The 16,051-nt window shown below is 37.8% G+C and overlaps 1 protein-coding gene across 1 annotated transcript in view; it reads right to left on the reverse strand.

Annotated features, from left to right (window-relative positions):
- LOC111196878 (protein kinase C-binding protein NELL1-like) overlaps window positions 1-15,025 on the reverse strand; it is a 617,736-nt gene extending 602,711 nt beyond the window's left edge. Inside the window, exons 1-2 of the mRNA XM_049473230.1 lie at window positions 14,950-15,025; window positions 13,842-13,970 (exon numbers count right to left, since the gene is read on the reverse strand). Of these exons, the coding sequence (XP_049329187.1) occupies window positions 13,842-13,970; window positions 14,950-15,007 (187 nt within the window). The 5' untranslated portion in view covers window positions 15,008-15,025. The remainder of the gene's footprint in view (window positions 1-13,841; window positions 13,971-14,949) is intronic.
- Between the last annotated feature and the right edge of the window lie 1,026 nt (window positions 15,026-16,051).

Consider the following 16,051-nt stretch of genomic DNA (forward strand, 5'->3'; position numbering starts at 1 on the left):
AGGTGTTGTAAGGGTCATAACTTAATATTTAAGAAAAGCTATAGTCATAATCCACATAATATATCAAACCATAGGGTCTACTAATTTAACCAGTATCAAAACATCTCTTATAAAAACAGTGAATAATTCAGCTCAGAGTTAAAGTTAGCATTGTTAGTTAGTGGTTCTGGTTAATCTGCTATTGTACGCTTTAATAAAAGTCCTCAAGTCAGCTTGTATACTTATACTTGTACACCAAGAACAATAAAGTACATCCAATGTTTAACAGTTTATTTGGACCATTTTATTTTATTTGGATTTGAATCCATCGAAGGCAGTAATGTAGCTTCCACAAGTAATTTCTTCACTTTGAGCTTCTTAACTAGTTTTCAATGTGGACATTAAAGGAAAGCTTGTGATCAGTTCAACTACCCAAGTACTTGTACACTAAAAGGCTTATCTCGTAAAGCAGCATTTAAGACTAGTTTTAATCTTATCAAAGCAGTTTTAACGACTGTAATGCAGTAATGCTACAGAGAAAGCACATGTATAAATAATAGTATTGTCCACATAAACGTGGAAAGAGAAAAAAAATTGTCCATGGATGGAGCCCTGTGGGACACCTAGTTATCTCAAGAAAATCAGACTTATGGCCCTCTATATGTAGCAGGTTCTGATGTGTGAGAAGCCCGGCCACCGTTTCTCTGTGTTGTGTTGTTGAAGAAAGACCTCCGAACCGGGAAACATTTATTGATCTGAATGTATGAGACAGAAATCAGCGAGAAACAGCATCCAGCCTTGTGTCTGCCTGCACACGCCTCTCTCTCCAGCAGAGCTCTCAGCTAACTCAATATAGAATATATTATTTAGGAGAGACTAACAGTCAAATTGTACTATATGTAAAATTACATATACCGTATTTTTCGGGCTATAAGGCGCACTTAAAATACTTATTTTTTCCCAAAAATCGTCATTGCGCCTTATAATGCAGTGCGCCTTGTGTATGGATTTTGCTTGTGTTTACTGACCTCGATTTTATGTGGTACACGGCGCTCTGTTGTGCAGAATTCCTCACCCACGCCAGAAAAAGATCCCCCTCTTGGGCTAGCGCGCGGTTACCTTTGACTGCCGTACTGCCTCTCGGCTGTGGCTCAGGGTAGCTAGTTTCCACTGTAGCTCCGTGGCCAGAACAAGGTGCCGGTAAACTTTCCTTTCCACCCGTTCTGGGGTAATAGCACAAACTGTTTCTTTTTAGCGCCCACTTCTAAGTAAAGTTAACCTCTTAACACGCGCTGGCCCACCGGCGGGCCAGAAATATTTAATATTTCATAACTGGCTGTGTTTCTGAATAGTTATGAACAGTTACAGGTTCAATATAGACATCCAATATACCAATATACCAATATACCATCCAATATATATATACTATTTAGCGGAATATCCTTTCAGAAAATAAACATTTAGGGCGAAATATGCCTTGGTTATGATTTTAATAATTCATAACTCTCATATTTGCGTTTATCGTTCGTCCATATTTCATCGAATGCGGTCATGTCATACACCATTCGAACCGTCTGGCTCTCCGGATTCCAGAACTGTGCTTTTACTGTAGGATGTATGTTTCATGAATTAAAGCTGCGTCAGAGCGCATGTTTCCAGTAATAAAAGGCTCTCCTTTTGTCCGGGGTTAACCTCCGGTCACTGCCGCCACCCCCCGAACACACACCCGCGCTCAGCCACAGGTCCTACCTTCAAAACGCGTCCAGACTAAAGAGAATCCATCAATCCAGTCTCCTGTAATCCACAGTTATATCCAAACAGCGCTGGAAATCACTTCATCCAGAAATGAAACTTATCCAATCTTTATCTCTGTTTTAAAACCGTTTTATTCACCGAATTCGGCACAACACGCTATTATAGTCAGAAGCCTCGCGGAGTAATGCGTACTTGCTGTGCTTCAACATAATATTATGGTCTGTCGGAGCGTTGCGGCTACCGTTGTCAGGAGCGTCGCGGAGTAATACGTACTTGCTGTGCTTCAACATAATATTATGGTCTGTCGGAGCGTTGCGGCTACCGTTGTCAGGAGCGTCGCGGAGTAATACGTACTTGCTGTGCTTCAACATAATATTATGGTCTGTCGGAGCGTTGCGGCTACCGTTGTCAGGAGCGTCGCGGAGTAATACGTACTTGCTGTGCTTGTTGATTTATTGCTCAGAGTTATTGTTACTGATATAAATAAAGTTTCATTTAGTGCACCTTATAATCCAGTGCGCCTTGTGTATGGACTAACACTAAAAATAGACCGTTCACTCATCGTGCGCCTTATAATACGGTGCGCCTTATAGTCCGAAAAATACGGTACAACCACATAACAATGACAAGTACAAAAATATCAAAAACAATTTGATTCACAGTATATATATAAAATATTTTCATATGAAAATTACCACTTACAATACATACTTCCTATATTTAATTATTTTAATGAATTCCCTTTTTAATGTATTTTTGTATAAAACATATTTTTTAAAATAAAAAGACAGAAATCAGTGAGAAATAGCATTCAGCCTCGTGTCTGCCTGCACAAGCCTCTGCGTAATCCCAAAATCACAGATAATGTTAGGAGGGTCAGTACTGCACTAAGCACTGGCAACTGTAACGAACACTTCTCACACTTATACTCGGAAATTCTGACAAAAATACACAAAAATACACTGGATGTCCATCTCTAAAACATCCAGATCATAAAACCTAAAGACTTTAAGCTTTAGATGTTATTGTTTTAACACTTCTAAACATTTTGAACATTTTAACCACTCTTTTTTTTTGACTTAGACTCTAAGTTTTATTGCCCTCTCTTCAGCAGTGCACTCAGTCAACTGAGGGGAGACTAGCTGATGCAAGAGATACTGCATCAAAAGAACTGAGAAAAACATACAATAAAATAATAATTATAGAGATGGAAAATACATTTATTTATCTCATCTGTTGTTAGTATTAAACAATAATTAAAATTTAGACAGAATCCAGCTCATTAAATGAACCAAATAATACCCATTATGATTTCTCCACAGTTCAGCTGCTCACTGGACTAGTTACTCACTATCCACTACTGATTACATTCATTTAGAAGTTGTCTGACCAAAGGAGGATGGTCCTGCCTACATATTAGCCTTAATATTAAATGTGATACTACGTTCGATAGTACTGATTCTGATAGTAGGTGCATCTGATCTTGATTCCTAAGGTTTCTTCCTCCTCCAGCTCTGAGGGAGTGTTTTTTCTCTCTGTATTGTATGTTCAATATGTTTTCTGATTCTCTGTGCTGTCACCACATCTCTGTAAAGCTTTGCAACAACACTAGCTGTGAAAATTGTGTGAAAAAAATTGCCCCCAACTAATTTTTGGAAAGCAGAGTCTAATTTCACTACTAACCACAACTAGGCCTGATTACTGGCAGACTGTAGAATCAATGAATCACTTAAATAGAACCTGTCTGACAACATGAAGCAGAAAAAATGATACTGATGTATGTAATTTTGTTGTTTTTTTATCCACTTGTTCCTAAATGTTTATTGCCTTTTACGCTGAAGCACTTTGAGATTTCTTTGAAACATAAAGTGCATTACAAATAAAATGTATTATTATTAGCGTTCAATCACCGAAGGTGCGTAGAACCCTATTGTTTTTGCTAAAAAAAAAAATCTTATTATTAGGGTTCAAGCACCGAAATCTTTTGTTAAGATTTTTCTTCTTATTATTATTATTATGCTTTTTCCTCTGAAAAAGTAGTTGTGCAGCCTAAACCATAAGTCGTAGAGATATGAAACTTGGTAGGTAGATGTAGGATCAGTGCATCTCACCGATTGGTCAAGTGGTGGCGCTATAAACAAGGAAATTAATTTTTCACAATTTTCTCAATAACTCAAAAATCATAAGACCTACATTCAAAATTCTTTTTTTGCTGGATTCCTTCGATCAATACCTACAACTTTCCAATTTGGACCATGCACTTCCGTCTATATAGATTTTTTGCTAATTTGCATAATATGCAAAACATACTTTTGCGAACTAGTCCTAGGAATTTTGACCAATCCTGGCATGTTTGGTATCAAAATACTCGTGAGAGCATGGCCTTCAATATTCATCAAAAATATGTTGAAATTTGTAATATGGCCGCCATATGCAAATTAGTCCTTCCGGATATATGCCCCATTCACTCCAACAGTTAAATTTGGAACACTGTTTCTCAGCAACCGTGCAACCTAGCAAGCTGAAACGTTGCATGCAGAATCTATCATACAGCCTCTAAAGGATGTTCAAAGGGCAACTTAATCAATCAACATGGCTGAACACCATCAGCCAATCAGCATTCAGCAGACATTTTGGCAGGCTGAATGTTGCCCAATCAGGATGACCCTTGGCAGTTATGTTCAGGTGGAGACACTGTAGTGACCTGCAAAGTGCAGAAACAATCCGACCACTGGGGGGCGCTGTTCCAAAAAAACAAGTATATGTCAATCATGCTGTACTATTTTGACATCTAATTGTTTTTGCCATATTTAGTACAGTGGCTCTGACAAATTTCTCAATACAACTATGTTTAAAAAGTGCTTTGTTCATTCATAATTGCTAATTGTTTGAAAATAGCTATATTGGCCTATCACCTCCATTTCAGTCTTGCTGCACACTGTAGAGTCTCTAGGTAAATGTTCATTAAAAACATTTGTGAAAATTTCACATACAATACTCTCCAGGCATCAAGCAATCTGTGCGTCCTTGGAATTTCTAACCTAAATTGCTGTAACTCTGCAGTATTTGCTGTAATCTCACAATGTTAAAGACCTCTGTACAATATCACTGTGATGAAGCGCCATTTAATTCAGAACTAGATTAAGAATAAGTTTGTAATTACATGTCATATCAGAACATTCACTCCTTTGTGTTAATTTAAACTTGTTTGGTCAAACATTTCAGCTTGTTCTGCAAAGGTTCAAAGGTCAATCTGAATACCACTTTGTGAACATTCTGGTTGAAGCCACCTGATCAATACCAATAACATGTAGACACCTTTTGACTAGTTCTAACTCACTTAATGAATATCCTACAAACTTCAATAGATTTGCATGTGAATTTAAGCACTGATCATGTTAAAAGAACTCTGCTCAACATTAATAACAGGTGAAAAACTTTTGATAATTTCTAAATGTGACAGGGTATCTCCAATCATATTAGACTTTTTTACACATCGCCATCCTATGCTCTATTGGGCACCATTGTGCCAATTGGTGCTTGAACCCGCAGATTGCTGCTTGCGGCTATATTTATTATTATTATTATTATTATTATTATTATTATTATTATTATTATTATTATTATTTTTATTAAAAGATCTCAAAAAACAACACATTATGCCCCAATCTGAAGAAATTTAAGAACAGGTGAGAAGTCATTGATCATCTATCAGTCTGGAAAAGGTTACATTTCTAAAGCTTCCAGAGAACCACAGTGAGAGCTATTCTTCATGAACTGATAAAACATGGAACAGTGCTGAACCTTCCCCGGAGCGACCAGCCTATTAAGAATTTTTTCCAATAGGGCATGGATAACTTATCCAAAAGGTCAGAAAAGAACCTAGAACAATATCTTACTTTTCTTATTTAAGGTAAGTTTTATTAATGTAATAAGAAGAAAGAGACTGGGCTGTTACATTTCTGTTTCCCAATATCTTGTGTAAAACTAACACATCATTTCCCGAAAATGAACATCATACCGAAAGTTAAACATGGTGGTGGTGGTAGTGTAATGGTCTAGGGCTCCCTTGCTGCTTGGGCTGAAGGTTTCCAGATATCAACAATAAAAGCATAATCGTGCATTGAAATTTCCAATTTACAGAGTGATGTACCACAGACACTGTTACCTTCAAACTGCAAAACAGAGTTTTCTGCTACAATTCATCCTTTTTTTTGTATCATTGGCTTTTGAAGAGGCAGGGTTACATTTACATACACTTGCGCATAATAAAGTATGTATTTATAGGATGGACCAACTAATTAGAGATTAAACCTACTGAGACCTGATCTTTTGCGTGGTGTGCATTTTAAATTTCCCCTAGCTCTTTGGGATTATTAGAACCCAACAAGCATAAAAAAAGTTCTTCGTTCTTCGTACAGGAGGCTTTTTCAAAAAACAGTTATCATATGGGGAGAGTAGTTTATCATTTGAAAAAGTATTCCTTTCATTTGGGATCAGGAGGACCAAAATATTCCAAAACAGAATTGTAACGTCTACAGTAAGAAAATGATCACGTTTCAAACAATAAATTAGATGATATTTTTTTTCCTGGCCCATGTTTCTGTCTGGACTGGCTGTAGAAACCTTTCACTGAGATTCTCGCCATATTGTTTTCCATCAACTGAGTCATGTTGTCATGTGACCACTGAATACAGCTGGTACGAGCAGTGTCTCCATATATAAAGATAAATTGTCAAAGTTGTAAAAAATTTGTTGTCATTTTGAAGAAGCTGAAATGTCTCCATATGAGAATGCAGGGTCTCAAGAGGTTAGCTCCAGGACACTTGTTGAAGAAGGGCAAACTGCTTGGAACATAAACTGGTAGATTTACCACTCCTCTCATATCCACTTTTTCCAATTGATTCACATTTACATTAAGAACGATACATGATGGCAAATTGGGTTTGGTGTTGGTGAAAATGTTCCTGGTTGCAGTGCAGAGTAGTGATGAATATAGACATTCTTTTACAGAGTCTCAAACAGCTGCACAAGATCCCAAGCAAGGCTAGAAAATGGAGCCACAGCAGTACAAGGTCTCAGCCTGAAGAGCAATAATAATCCAACCAGCAGCACAGGATCCCAGACCAGGCTACAGGTGTGATCAAACCAAAAAAACAGACCAAAAAAAACATACATCTCTCCATTTGGGGTGCACAACAGCATCCACATGCACCAGTCCTGTAAAGTACAGTTCTTTAACCTCCTCTGCCTCTGCACTCCAGCATTTACAATCCAGGTAGGTCTTGTTCACAGAAACAACCCTGAGGCAGATCACAATCAGCCTCAAAACTGAGTTCCATTCAAAATCATCAAAAGCAACAATGCCAAGTCCAGAGACACAAAACTTGAAAACTTTTTCCCTTGGGGGTTTTATGTCAGCAGGTTGATTACAGCCTGGCCTAGATCTCAAGCAGCCTATAGGTAGCACTGTATGATAAAACTAATGGGAAGATGTTTTTCTTAGTACTTTACTTAATACTTGGTAACCAAACCATCATTACTTATAAAATAAAGAAAAACTTGGAAACGTCAGATAAAAAAGTACTTTCTAACTGTTAGGCTGCCATCTTGGATTGATTGTTATTTTGCCAAAAATATAGTTATTGCAAAAAAAAACTGAATTATTGTACAATTATTTTATGGTGCCATATTGCCCAACCCATGTATACCCATCATTATCCATGCATCCGTACCTGTCCTTATACCTTGGCATGCACCTCCAAAATTTCTAGAATTTTGACAATAATGATAATAAACAATACTGTACGATTTAAAAAAATGTGTTGCTTTGTCTTTTTTTTACTATCTTGCGCTTCTTTGGCTATTATTTGCTTACTATAAACCGATGGTATCGATGGAAACAATACATAAAGGTATTTTAATATACTTGAAACAAACATTAAAATCACCAGTACAAATATTAAACAGTACAGGTTTATGTACATAATGTGGCTTACCAAAATTTCTTAAGCTTATGGGTATTTAAATGTAAAAAAAAAAATAGTCACTGCTAAAATTAATTTTTATCACTTATTATTTACCACAATATTCTGTGATTAATCATGGTTAAAATCTAGGGATGCCAGAATTGGCCGATACTTGCTAACATATTTACTGTATAAACCCATATTAAATTCATGATAAAAAAAATTTTAAATGCTAAAATTTCCTAGTATATTTGGGAGGGAGACTAGTTATAATAATGTAGTGTGGTTTAGACCTGGCAGAATAGATTTAGACTGGAGTTTTTTTTACTATATTAAAATATCTCAGGGTAGTTTTGAGGCTTTTAAAATTAGATAGTAATGAGAATGAAAAGATAGTAATTAGATGTAATGTTCTGAGTTACTGAGTATAACTGAGGTATCAGTGTAGGAAATAGACGCTAGTGTAGCTCCATATTCCACACTCAGTAGTAGTTGTGTATGTGTGTGAGAGAGAGAGAGAGAGAGAGAGAGAGAGAGAGAGAACTACTTCATAAAGCTTATTATTCAGAAACTACATAGAGAACAGCAAAAATGAAATTATAGGTTACATAATTAAAGCTGTAAAGGTTAAGCAGTAAAAAAAACAAAAGAACTGATATTGGGGTCAATGGGGTTAATAGACCTTAATAAATAGTGATCACTCTGAGAATCAGAAATGTTCTCCAAAGAGTGCAGATGATATCCCACACTGCTAATAATACACGAATTTATGAATTATAATTTCCCACTCATGTGTGTATTTTCCTGTGATAAAGGCCATTTTGAATTAAGCATTTTTGACTCATTAGAAGTAAACCTGCTCCTCAATGCCAAAATAATGGGTCGACATAAATGAGTCTCGCCTTCTAAAGCTGCAGATTAACACCACACATTCATATGCAGGATAAATATACAACTGAGTGACATTCCAGATAGGATTTCACTCTGCTAATAAGGTATTGAACCCCATCTTATTAGTAAACAGTGTCTCAAAGTAACTGAAAGTTCACCTGATTGAATTTGCTCAGATTGATAAAGGTAATCAATACCCCTAATTCAGTTGTGGTGTTTGATGATTAAAGCTCTGAAAGTGACAGATGAGCGTTGAGTTTCCTCAAAACAAATCGATTCACAACAAAATCATACGTTGCAGGATAGGCAAGCATCCCGCTAACATTCCTATGCTAATTATAATAGTGATAATGACAAACTGGATCTCATTCTGGTTTAATAATTGTCCATTTTAACCTTTTTATGTGTTAAATTGAACATACTGGGGTCACAGAAACTTTCAACAAAACTGTTATTCTTCAAAAAATAAATCTTTTAAAGGCAAACAAGCGCTGGTTGTTCTACACAATTACTCTCCTGTTGGGCTAGTAAATGCTGCCCAACAGCGCTACGCTGGGGAACCCTGAATGTTCTGGCAAGCCAGGGCGTTATTAGCTAGTGGTTTGTGCCATGTAGCTTGTTTTAACATGGTAAACGCGCAGGCTGCTGTCCGATATACTCACCTCTGAATGGCGCAAGTGCTAGCGCCTAGCGCAGTTAGCGGCTAATACTAATACTGCTCCTGCGGTGCTAGCCAGGGTTAGCAGCAGGCAACAGGCTGATAATACTCCCTCTGAACAGCAAAAGAGCTAGCGCTTAGTATGTCTAGTGGCTAATGCTAATACTGCTCCAGTCTCCTGTATAACTCTGTACTTCAGCGGAGTGGCTTTACTGCTCCTTAATACCTGACTGGTAAAATTCATACATAAAGCACACCGGATTATAAGGAGCTCTGACGATTTTGGGGAGAATGAAAGGATATTAGGTGCACCTTACAGTGCAAAAATTACGGTATGCTAAATGAATAGATCAGACGTTAAGAAAACACTCTTTAGCTATAAATATTAATTTAATATAAATATTTTTTTAACCTCTGACCTTGCCCACTGCCAGTCCCATTTCCACAATGTGGATGGAAATGGGAGCACAATAGCAGGTATAAACAACGTGCAACGTGCAACCTCCAAAAAACTCCACGAGCAGAGACGAAGTAAAACACCAGACAACAAGTGATTTTTCTAGGTATAGCGCCACAATTACCAGCGTGACCGGGGGTTTTAAATCATTTTGACATTCTGAGATTCATACTCAGTAATCTGTGTACAGCTGGGCAGAATTTGAGATATTTAGGTATTTGAGAGGTAAAGTGATCCAGAATAGTGCTGGCTAATGCAGTCATGCTACAACATGCTAATGTAAGCTGCTATTAGTGACAGCAGAGGCGCACCTGAACAGTAACCAGCATGACAGAGAATATACACTAATGTTTATAATAAAACTTATATAATGAAATTTTATAAGTGTAAAATTGTGAATGTAAGTTCAGTATCCTCCACACCACTGCTAATTTACCTCCAGCCAAATTTGGTTAACTAGAGAGTGTCTGTTTTATACTGTTGGCTTCACATTTATTTACCTGGAACCTTTTTCAGAAGTATCCACTTTAACCTCCTTTAGTTAAATGCAAATCACACAGCTGCTAACTCATAGCTAACATGGTTTTGACAGGAATGTTCCCCCTGAACTCTAATTTAGTGGCAAAATAATAATGTTAAGAAAATTGTAATATAATATAAGAAAACTGTCAGATCACTGAGGCACTAACTCTAAATAGGTTTGTTTACAGTGTCAGTGGTGAACAGTCCTGGGATCAAATCCACTGATGTAGAAGCAACAGAAATAGAAAAGCACTGAAATTGCAGGACTGAACAACATCTCTACCATTTGAAGGCTATTTATAACCATGAGGGGTATAACTATTACACTACAGTTAAATTAAGCCATTACTGTGTTAAGAATTCACATAAATGTCAGTGCGCCTTCACAGTAATGTCCTGATGATGCATCAACAAGTTACCATAATGTCACATCGAGTGCTTTCCCATTAAAGCTCATTAAAACAGTGAATAATGAATGAAAGCACTGCATCCAATCTGACTCAAACCTCCCTGAATCACATCCCGTCACCTTATCTCCTCAAATTTCCTATTCAGACTGAATGAGATCATTTGCCACATCATTATATCAGCACGGTCTAAATCCGGCTTAAGAAGGTCAAACTGTATCCAAGAAAATCAGCCCTGCAAAAATACATCAATATAAGATGTGACCAAATTAATGAAATAAGTGGTGTCAATCAATTAAAAAAATTAATTCAATTAATCACAACAATATTCTGTGATTAACTGTGCTTTATATATATATATATTTAAGTGGTATTAATTAATATACCAATATATACTTATATGTTTGAGGGGAGATAAAGCCAACGTGGGGAGCTGGAATAAAGAATGCATGATAAATTGAATAGGAGAAACTTTTTTTTTACTTTATTGTAAACATCTCAGCTTGGTTGTAATGATTTCTGAATTTTACGCAGGCACACCACGCGGGCAGCAGGTCGTACTGACCGAATTAATAGTATGTGTGGAATTCAGTCGAGTGCACACCCCTGCACCGGTCCGAGCGTATACAGGCGAGTCCCGTGCGTAACGTGTGCACAGCCTCGATGCTAGTGCGAGCGCGGCCCATGTGAACGGGATCCAGGTAGTCATGCGCTTCCTCCGTTCGCTGCTGCAGTGGGCAGTCTGTGATGCAGCGCAGCAGCTCCACGAGCATTAGGTTGACCAGCAGTGCAGGCACCGGGCAGATTATGGCAGAGCTTGGGGTCCAGCATGGTGGTGTAATAAATTTGCATTTAAAAAAAAATTAACAGGGTACTAATTCCAAATGAACGCTTTAACATTGACAGCCTTTATACACACAGCTCTGGAAAAAGTTAAGGAAAAATAAGTTTCTTTGATTTTACCAAATTAAAAACCTCTGGAATATAATCAAGAGGAAGATGGATGATCACAAACCATCAAACCACCAAACTGAACTGCTTGAATTTTTACACCAGGAGTAAAGCAGCATAAAGTTATCCAAAAGCAGTGTGTAAGACTGGTGGAGGAGAACATGATGCCAAGATACATAAAAATAAAACTGTGATTAAAAACAACCAGGATTATTCCACCAAATATTGATTATTTCTGAACTCTTAAAACTTTATGAATATGAACTTTTTGTTTTCTTTGCATTATTTGAGGTCTGAAAGCTCTGCATCTTTTTTGTTATTTCAGTCATTTCTCATTTTCTGTAAATAAATGCTCTAAATGAGAATATTTTTATTTGTAATTTGGGAGAAATGTTGTCTGTAGTTTATAGAATAAAACAACAATGTTCATTTTACTCAAACATAAACCTATAAATAGCAAAATCAGAGAAACTGATTCAGAAAATGAAGTGCTCTCTTATTTTTTTATATCCAGAGCTGTACATAAAACCCTACCTTTAATAACCAATTTTTAAGCATGTAAAAAAGGATTCTATACTCTATGCTATTCTACTTAAAAGAGTCATTTTACAACAGTTCAACGTTTTTTTTGTTTTTTTTTTTAATAACCATACATAAATAGCTCAGAAAACCATCGGAAACCAGAAGAGAACTTGGAGATGGTTCTTGGTAGAATAGAAGGGCCATCAAAAGGTAAACACTACTGTTACAAAGGCAGTATCTTTATCAGTTACAGAAATACTGAACCAGGGTCTATTATTGAAATCCAGTTTAAGTACAGATAGTCTCTATATGTCCTCTGTAATTATCCTCTGTGATATAAGATCCATTCATAATGTTTAGAATAAAACCGTAATGTAGAGCCGTACAGCCGTGCTGATCACAGTCTGAAAGGTTTCGACTAACAGCCATTCTGTAACAGAGTCTGGGTCTCGTGAACAGATGCTGGTGGATACCAATTAGAAGTGATAAGACGATCAGACTCTGCACTCGTGAGCCACAGTGGCTTAGCACCCGGCAGATGGTGTGATCATGCCACCTCTGGGTGGTTTGTATTACAGCCATGTGGATGTATCTCCACGCTGCACCGCAGGAAACTTTCACAGGAGCGCGAGAGCGGCAGCACGCGAATAACCCAATCCTGCGCCACATTCAGAACCACCAACATCATCACACAACCTTTCACTGTTAAAGGAGGGCAATATGGCGATAATCTGATCTGCGATGTGCTTCTCTGAGCATCTCTCAAACACAGTCAGAGCTTAAAGAGCAGCGGCCGACGCTGAGCATCATTACACCTGTTCAACTGGATTTAATGTGTGTAAACTCGTGCCAGTTCTATCTGTGTGTAAAAGAAGAGGTTTAATCACTGACCCCAGATGCAGTCGATCAGTCAAGACATGTTTGGTATCTGGCGTTTGCTTCTTTAGTTTACAGAAGGAGATGCTATTCTAATAATAAACATTTCATTAAGACTGTATCCATCTGTATCATCTCCATACAAAAGCCTCAAAAATACACATCATTCTCTCAACCAAGCTCTCAAACCTTATTTACATCTTCATTAGTTTGGTAGGTGGATGTGGTTTAGAACACAGTTTGTCTTTATTCTATAAACACCAGTCTATTGAAAAAACCTAGACATCATGTTAGACAGGGGCTATGAGTAAATATATTGTGATATACTGTATTTTTTAATGAAACGACAAAGTACAATACTGCTCTCTAGTGGGCAGGGTTTAAACACAACACTAAATGAACCACCCTCTGCACAAACCTTTAAATCTAAATTGTTAACTAAAAATGGATATTGTTATATTGATATTTTGTGATAATAAACACAAACTTATTCATAGAGCTGAATAGAAAGAGGGCAGTTTTTCAGACTTTTTGAAGCAAGAGGATTTGTAATTTGTAGTGTGTTTACAAAAACTAATAAGTAAAATAAACTGAAATAAGCATTAAATAAACATGTCTTGACTGATCAGCTGCATCCAGGGTCAGTGATTAATCATGTGTTTGATTATTAAATGTTCTCAATTATATAATAATATGGTCATATCACCCCCCCTCCCCCCCCCCGCCTCCTTCCAAAAATTAGTCATATGTATTTTAAAAATCACACATTAAAACAACAACAGCACGTCCCTCGCTGTAAAACAGGTCTAGCCGACCTTCAAAGAAAATTTAAGGCTCATAACAGAAGGATTTACCTCGAAACGCGAAGGCTTTGCTGTTGTTGTGCAGGCCGGTGGTCTGTCTTAGTCCATGAGTGGCATTTGCCAAGTCCAGTTCAGCGATGATGTCGATTTCCAAATCTGGGTCTATTCCAAATCCTATAACTGAACAGACAAATAATAAATAACTCTTAAAACCACGTGGATGTTCACTCCTCACTGCCTGCTAACCAAACAAAATCAGATGTGTGCATAATAAAGAGGTATAATAATCACTTAAACATAATTACCGACATTGCGCAACTCCAGAACATACGAGTTATGCTCCAATTTATCATTTATATACAGTTTACAAATGATTATTTATCACCACCTGCATATTAAAACAATATCTGATATTAGCATCAACCCCACAATTTCCATAACAGCGAATCCCTAATACCTACAGTATAACGACTCAGTTACAGAACAAAATAACTTTCATAACAACTCTGCACAATAAACAGAGTTCGATATAAAAGACAGCAAATTCTAGAGCTACATAAGATTCCTCAGGCTACTATTTACGTTTTTGACACTATTTCCCTTCTAAATCTTAAGCCAGGGCATCCATCCACAGTCACACTATTATACGTATACATACATATTTATACATTGTCATTGTCCTGCAATAAACATGTATCTCCAAAATGGATGCTTTATATGAGAAGGAAAGAAACACCACAACTTTCAATGGAAGCCAAAGTAAAAAGATTTATTAATGTAATTTTAAGCATTTTTTTGCCTATTTTGAAGAAAAATATTTGGATCAAAATGATACAAAAAATACATTTACAAATACAGGCTGATTATTTTATGCAAGAAAAAGTGTCAGAACTTAAACATGATTCTGAGTGATGATATTTTAAATATGATGATGATGTTTATGATGATGATTAGAACAGTAAAAGTTACATCAGTGAAGTTTACACGCATCTCCCGGCAAAGGCAGCAATGCCACCTGACGCGCGCGCTCCTGTACAAACCCGACTCACCTGCACAGGTCGCTCATCATCACCCCCTCCACCCCATCCCCTAATAACCCCCAAATACTACTGTGATCATTCACTCCTCCTTTCCTCCGGGCAGCGGGGCGCGTGCTTACCTGCGCGGGCGGTGAGGAGGGGCAGCAGCAGCGCGTGCAGCGCGGTGATCACAGCCATCTCTCCGAACTCCAGCTCCGCTCTGCGCGCTCCCGAGCCGCCGCGCGCCCAGACACACCGGACCGTACCACCGCGCTGCTGTCGGGGGGAGGGGGCGATACCAAGCACGAGGCTAAGAGTCAGAAAGTAGTTCTAATCTAGAATAACTAACAATTCACTGTGACCATTCGCTGGAGGTTATTAGCTATTATTATTTTCAATACTTTATTTTTTAAAGCAAACAAAACAGTAAATGACAAAAATGTATTTCTTTAGGTTATCTAAAGGAGAACTCTGGTATTTAAAATTTAAAATGAGGCATCAATAACTTAAAAAGTGCACGAGAACCTTATTAAAAACCACTGTTTACATCCTATAACGCAAGCTTTATCTCCGAGCACCGCCATCACTCCTGGCACCGGCAGCTATGCTTTACGGAGTCTATTATGCCCTGTATCTCCCAGTCTGAAAGGTGTTTGGACAAACTGTTAAAATTTCTGGATCTCAGAACACTGTGGGAGAACGGAGGTGTGCTATTCATCAAAGGTAAGTACTTTTTATCCTGTTTTACTACAACAAAAGTCCATTTTACACCAGAGTCTGAGGCATGAATAAACGTATGTGCGCTTTGTGGTTTAATATTGCAGTGACTGGAGTTTGTATTATTCATATACAATAATCGTCAAGTGCTCAGAGCTGCGCATGCACATACACTACACAAGCAACTAATAATTCATTGAGAGCTGTCAGTTACGACCGTGAGCCGGCTGCCTCTTTCCTCCCGTCCCGTTCCTCCCTCTCAGACTCCATCAGCATCTCTCTCCAGCTAGCCGCCGCCCCGGGACCCCAAGGCTTTTTATAAGCACAGGTACTCCAGTCTGCTTCCCTCCAGGGCCTTGTCCCTGTAGGATCCCATTAATCATGCTGCTCTCTTCTCCTGCAGGCCTCATTCCCCAGCGCTGTCATGAAGTCTGGGTTACACGCACAGCGGCAGCGGCACCCAAAACACAGAGAGTTTTATGCTGTGATTTGTAAACGAATGTGTATTAGAGGTGAAATGACCTG

This window comes from Astyanax mexicanus, unplaced genomic scaffold (assembly GCF_023375975.1).
Source record: "Astyanax mexicanus isolate ESR-SI-001 unplaced genomic scaffold, AstMex3_surface scaffold_35, whole genome shotgun sequence".
NCBI lineage: Eukaryota > Metazoa > Chordata > Actinopteri > Characiformes > Acestrorhamphidae > Astyanax > Astyanax mexicanus.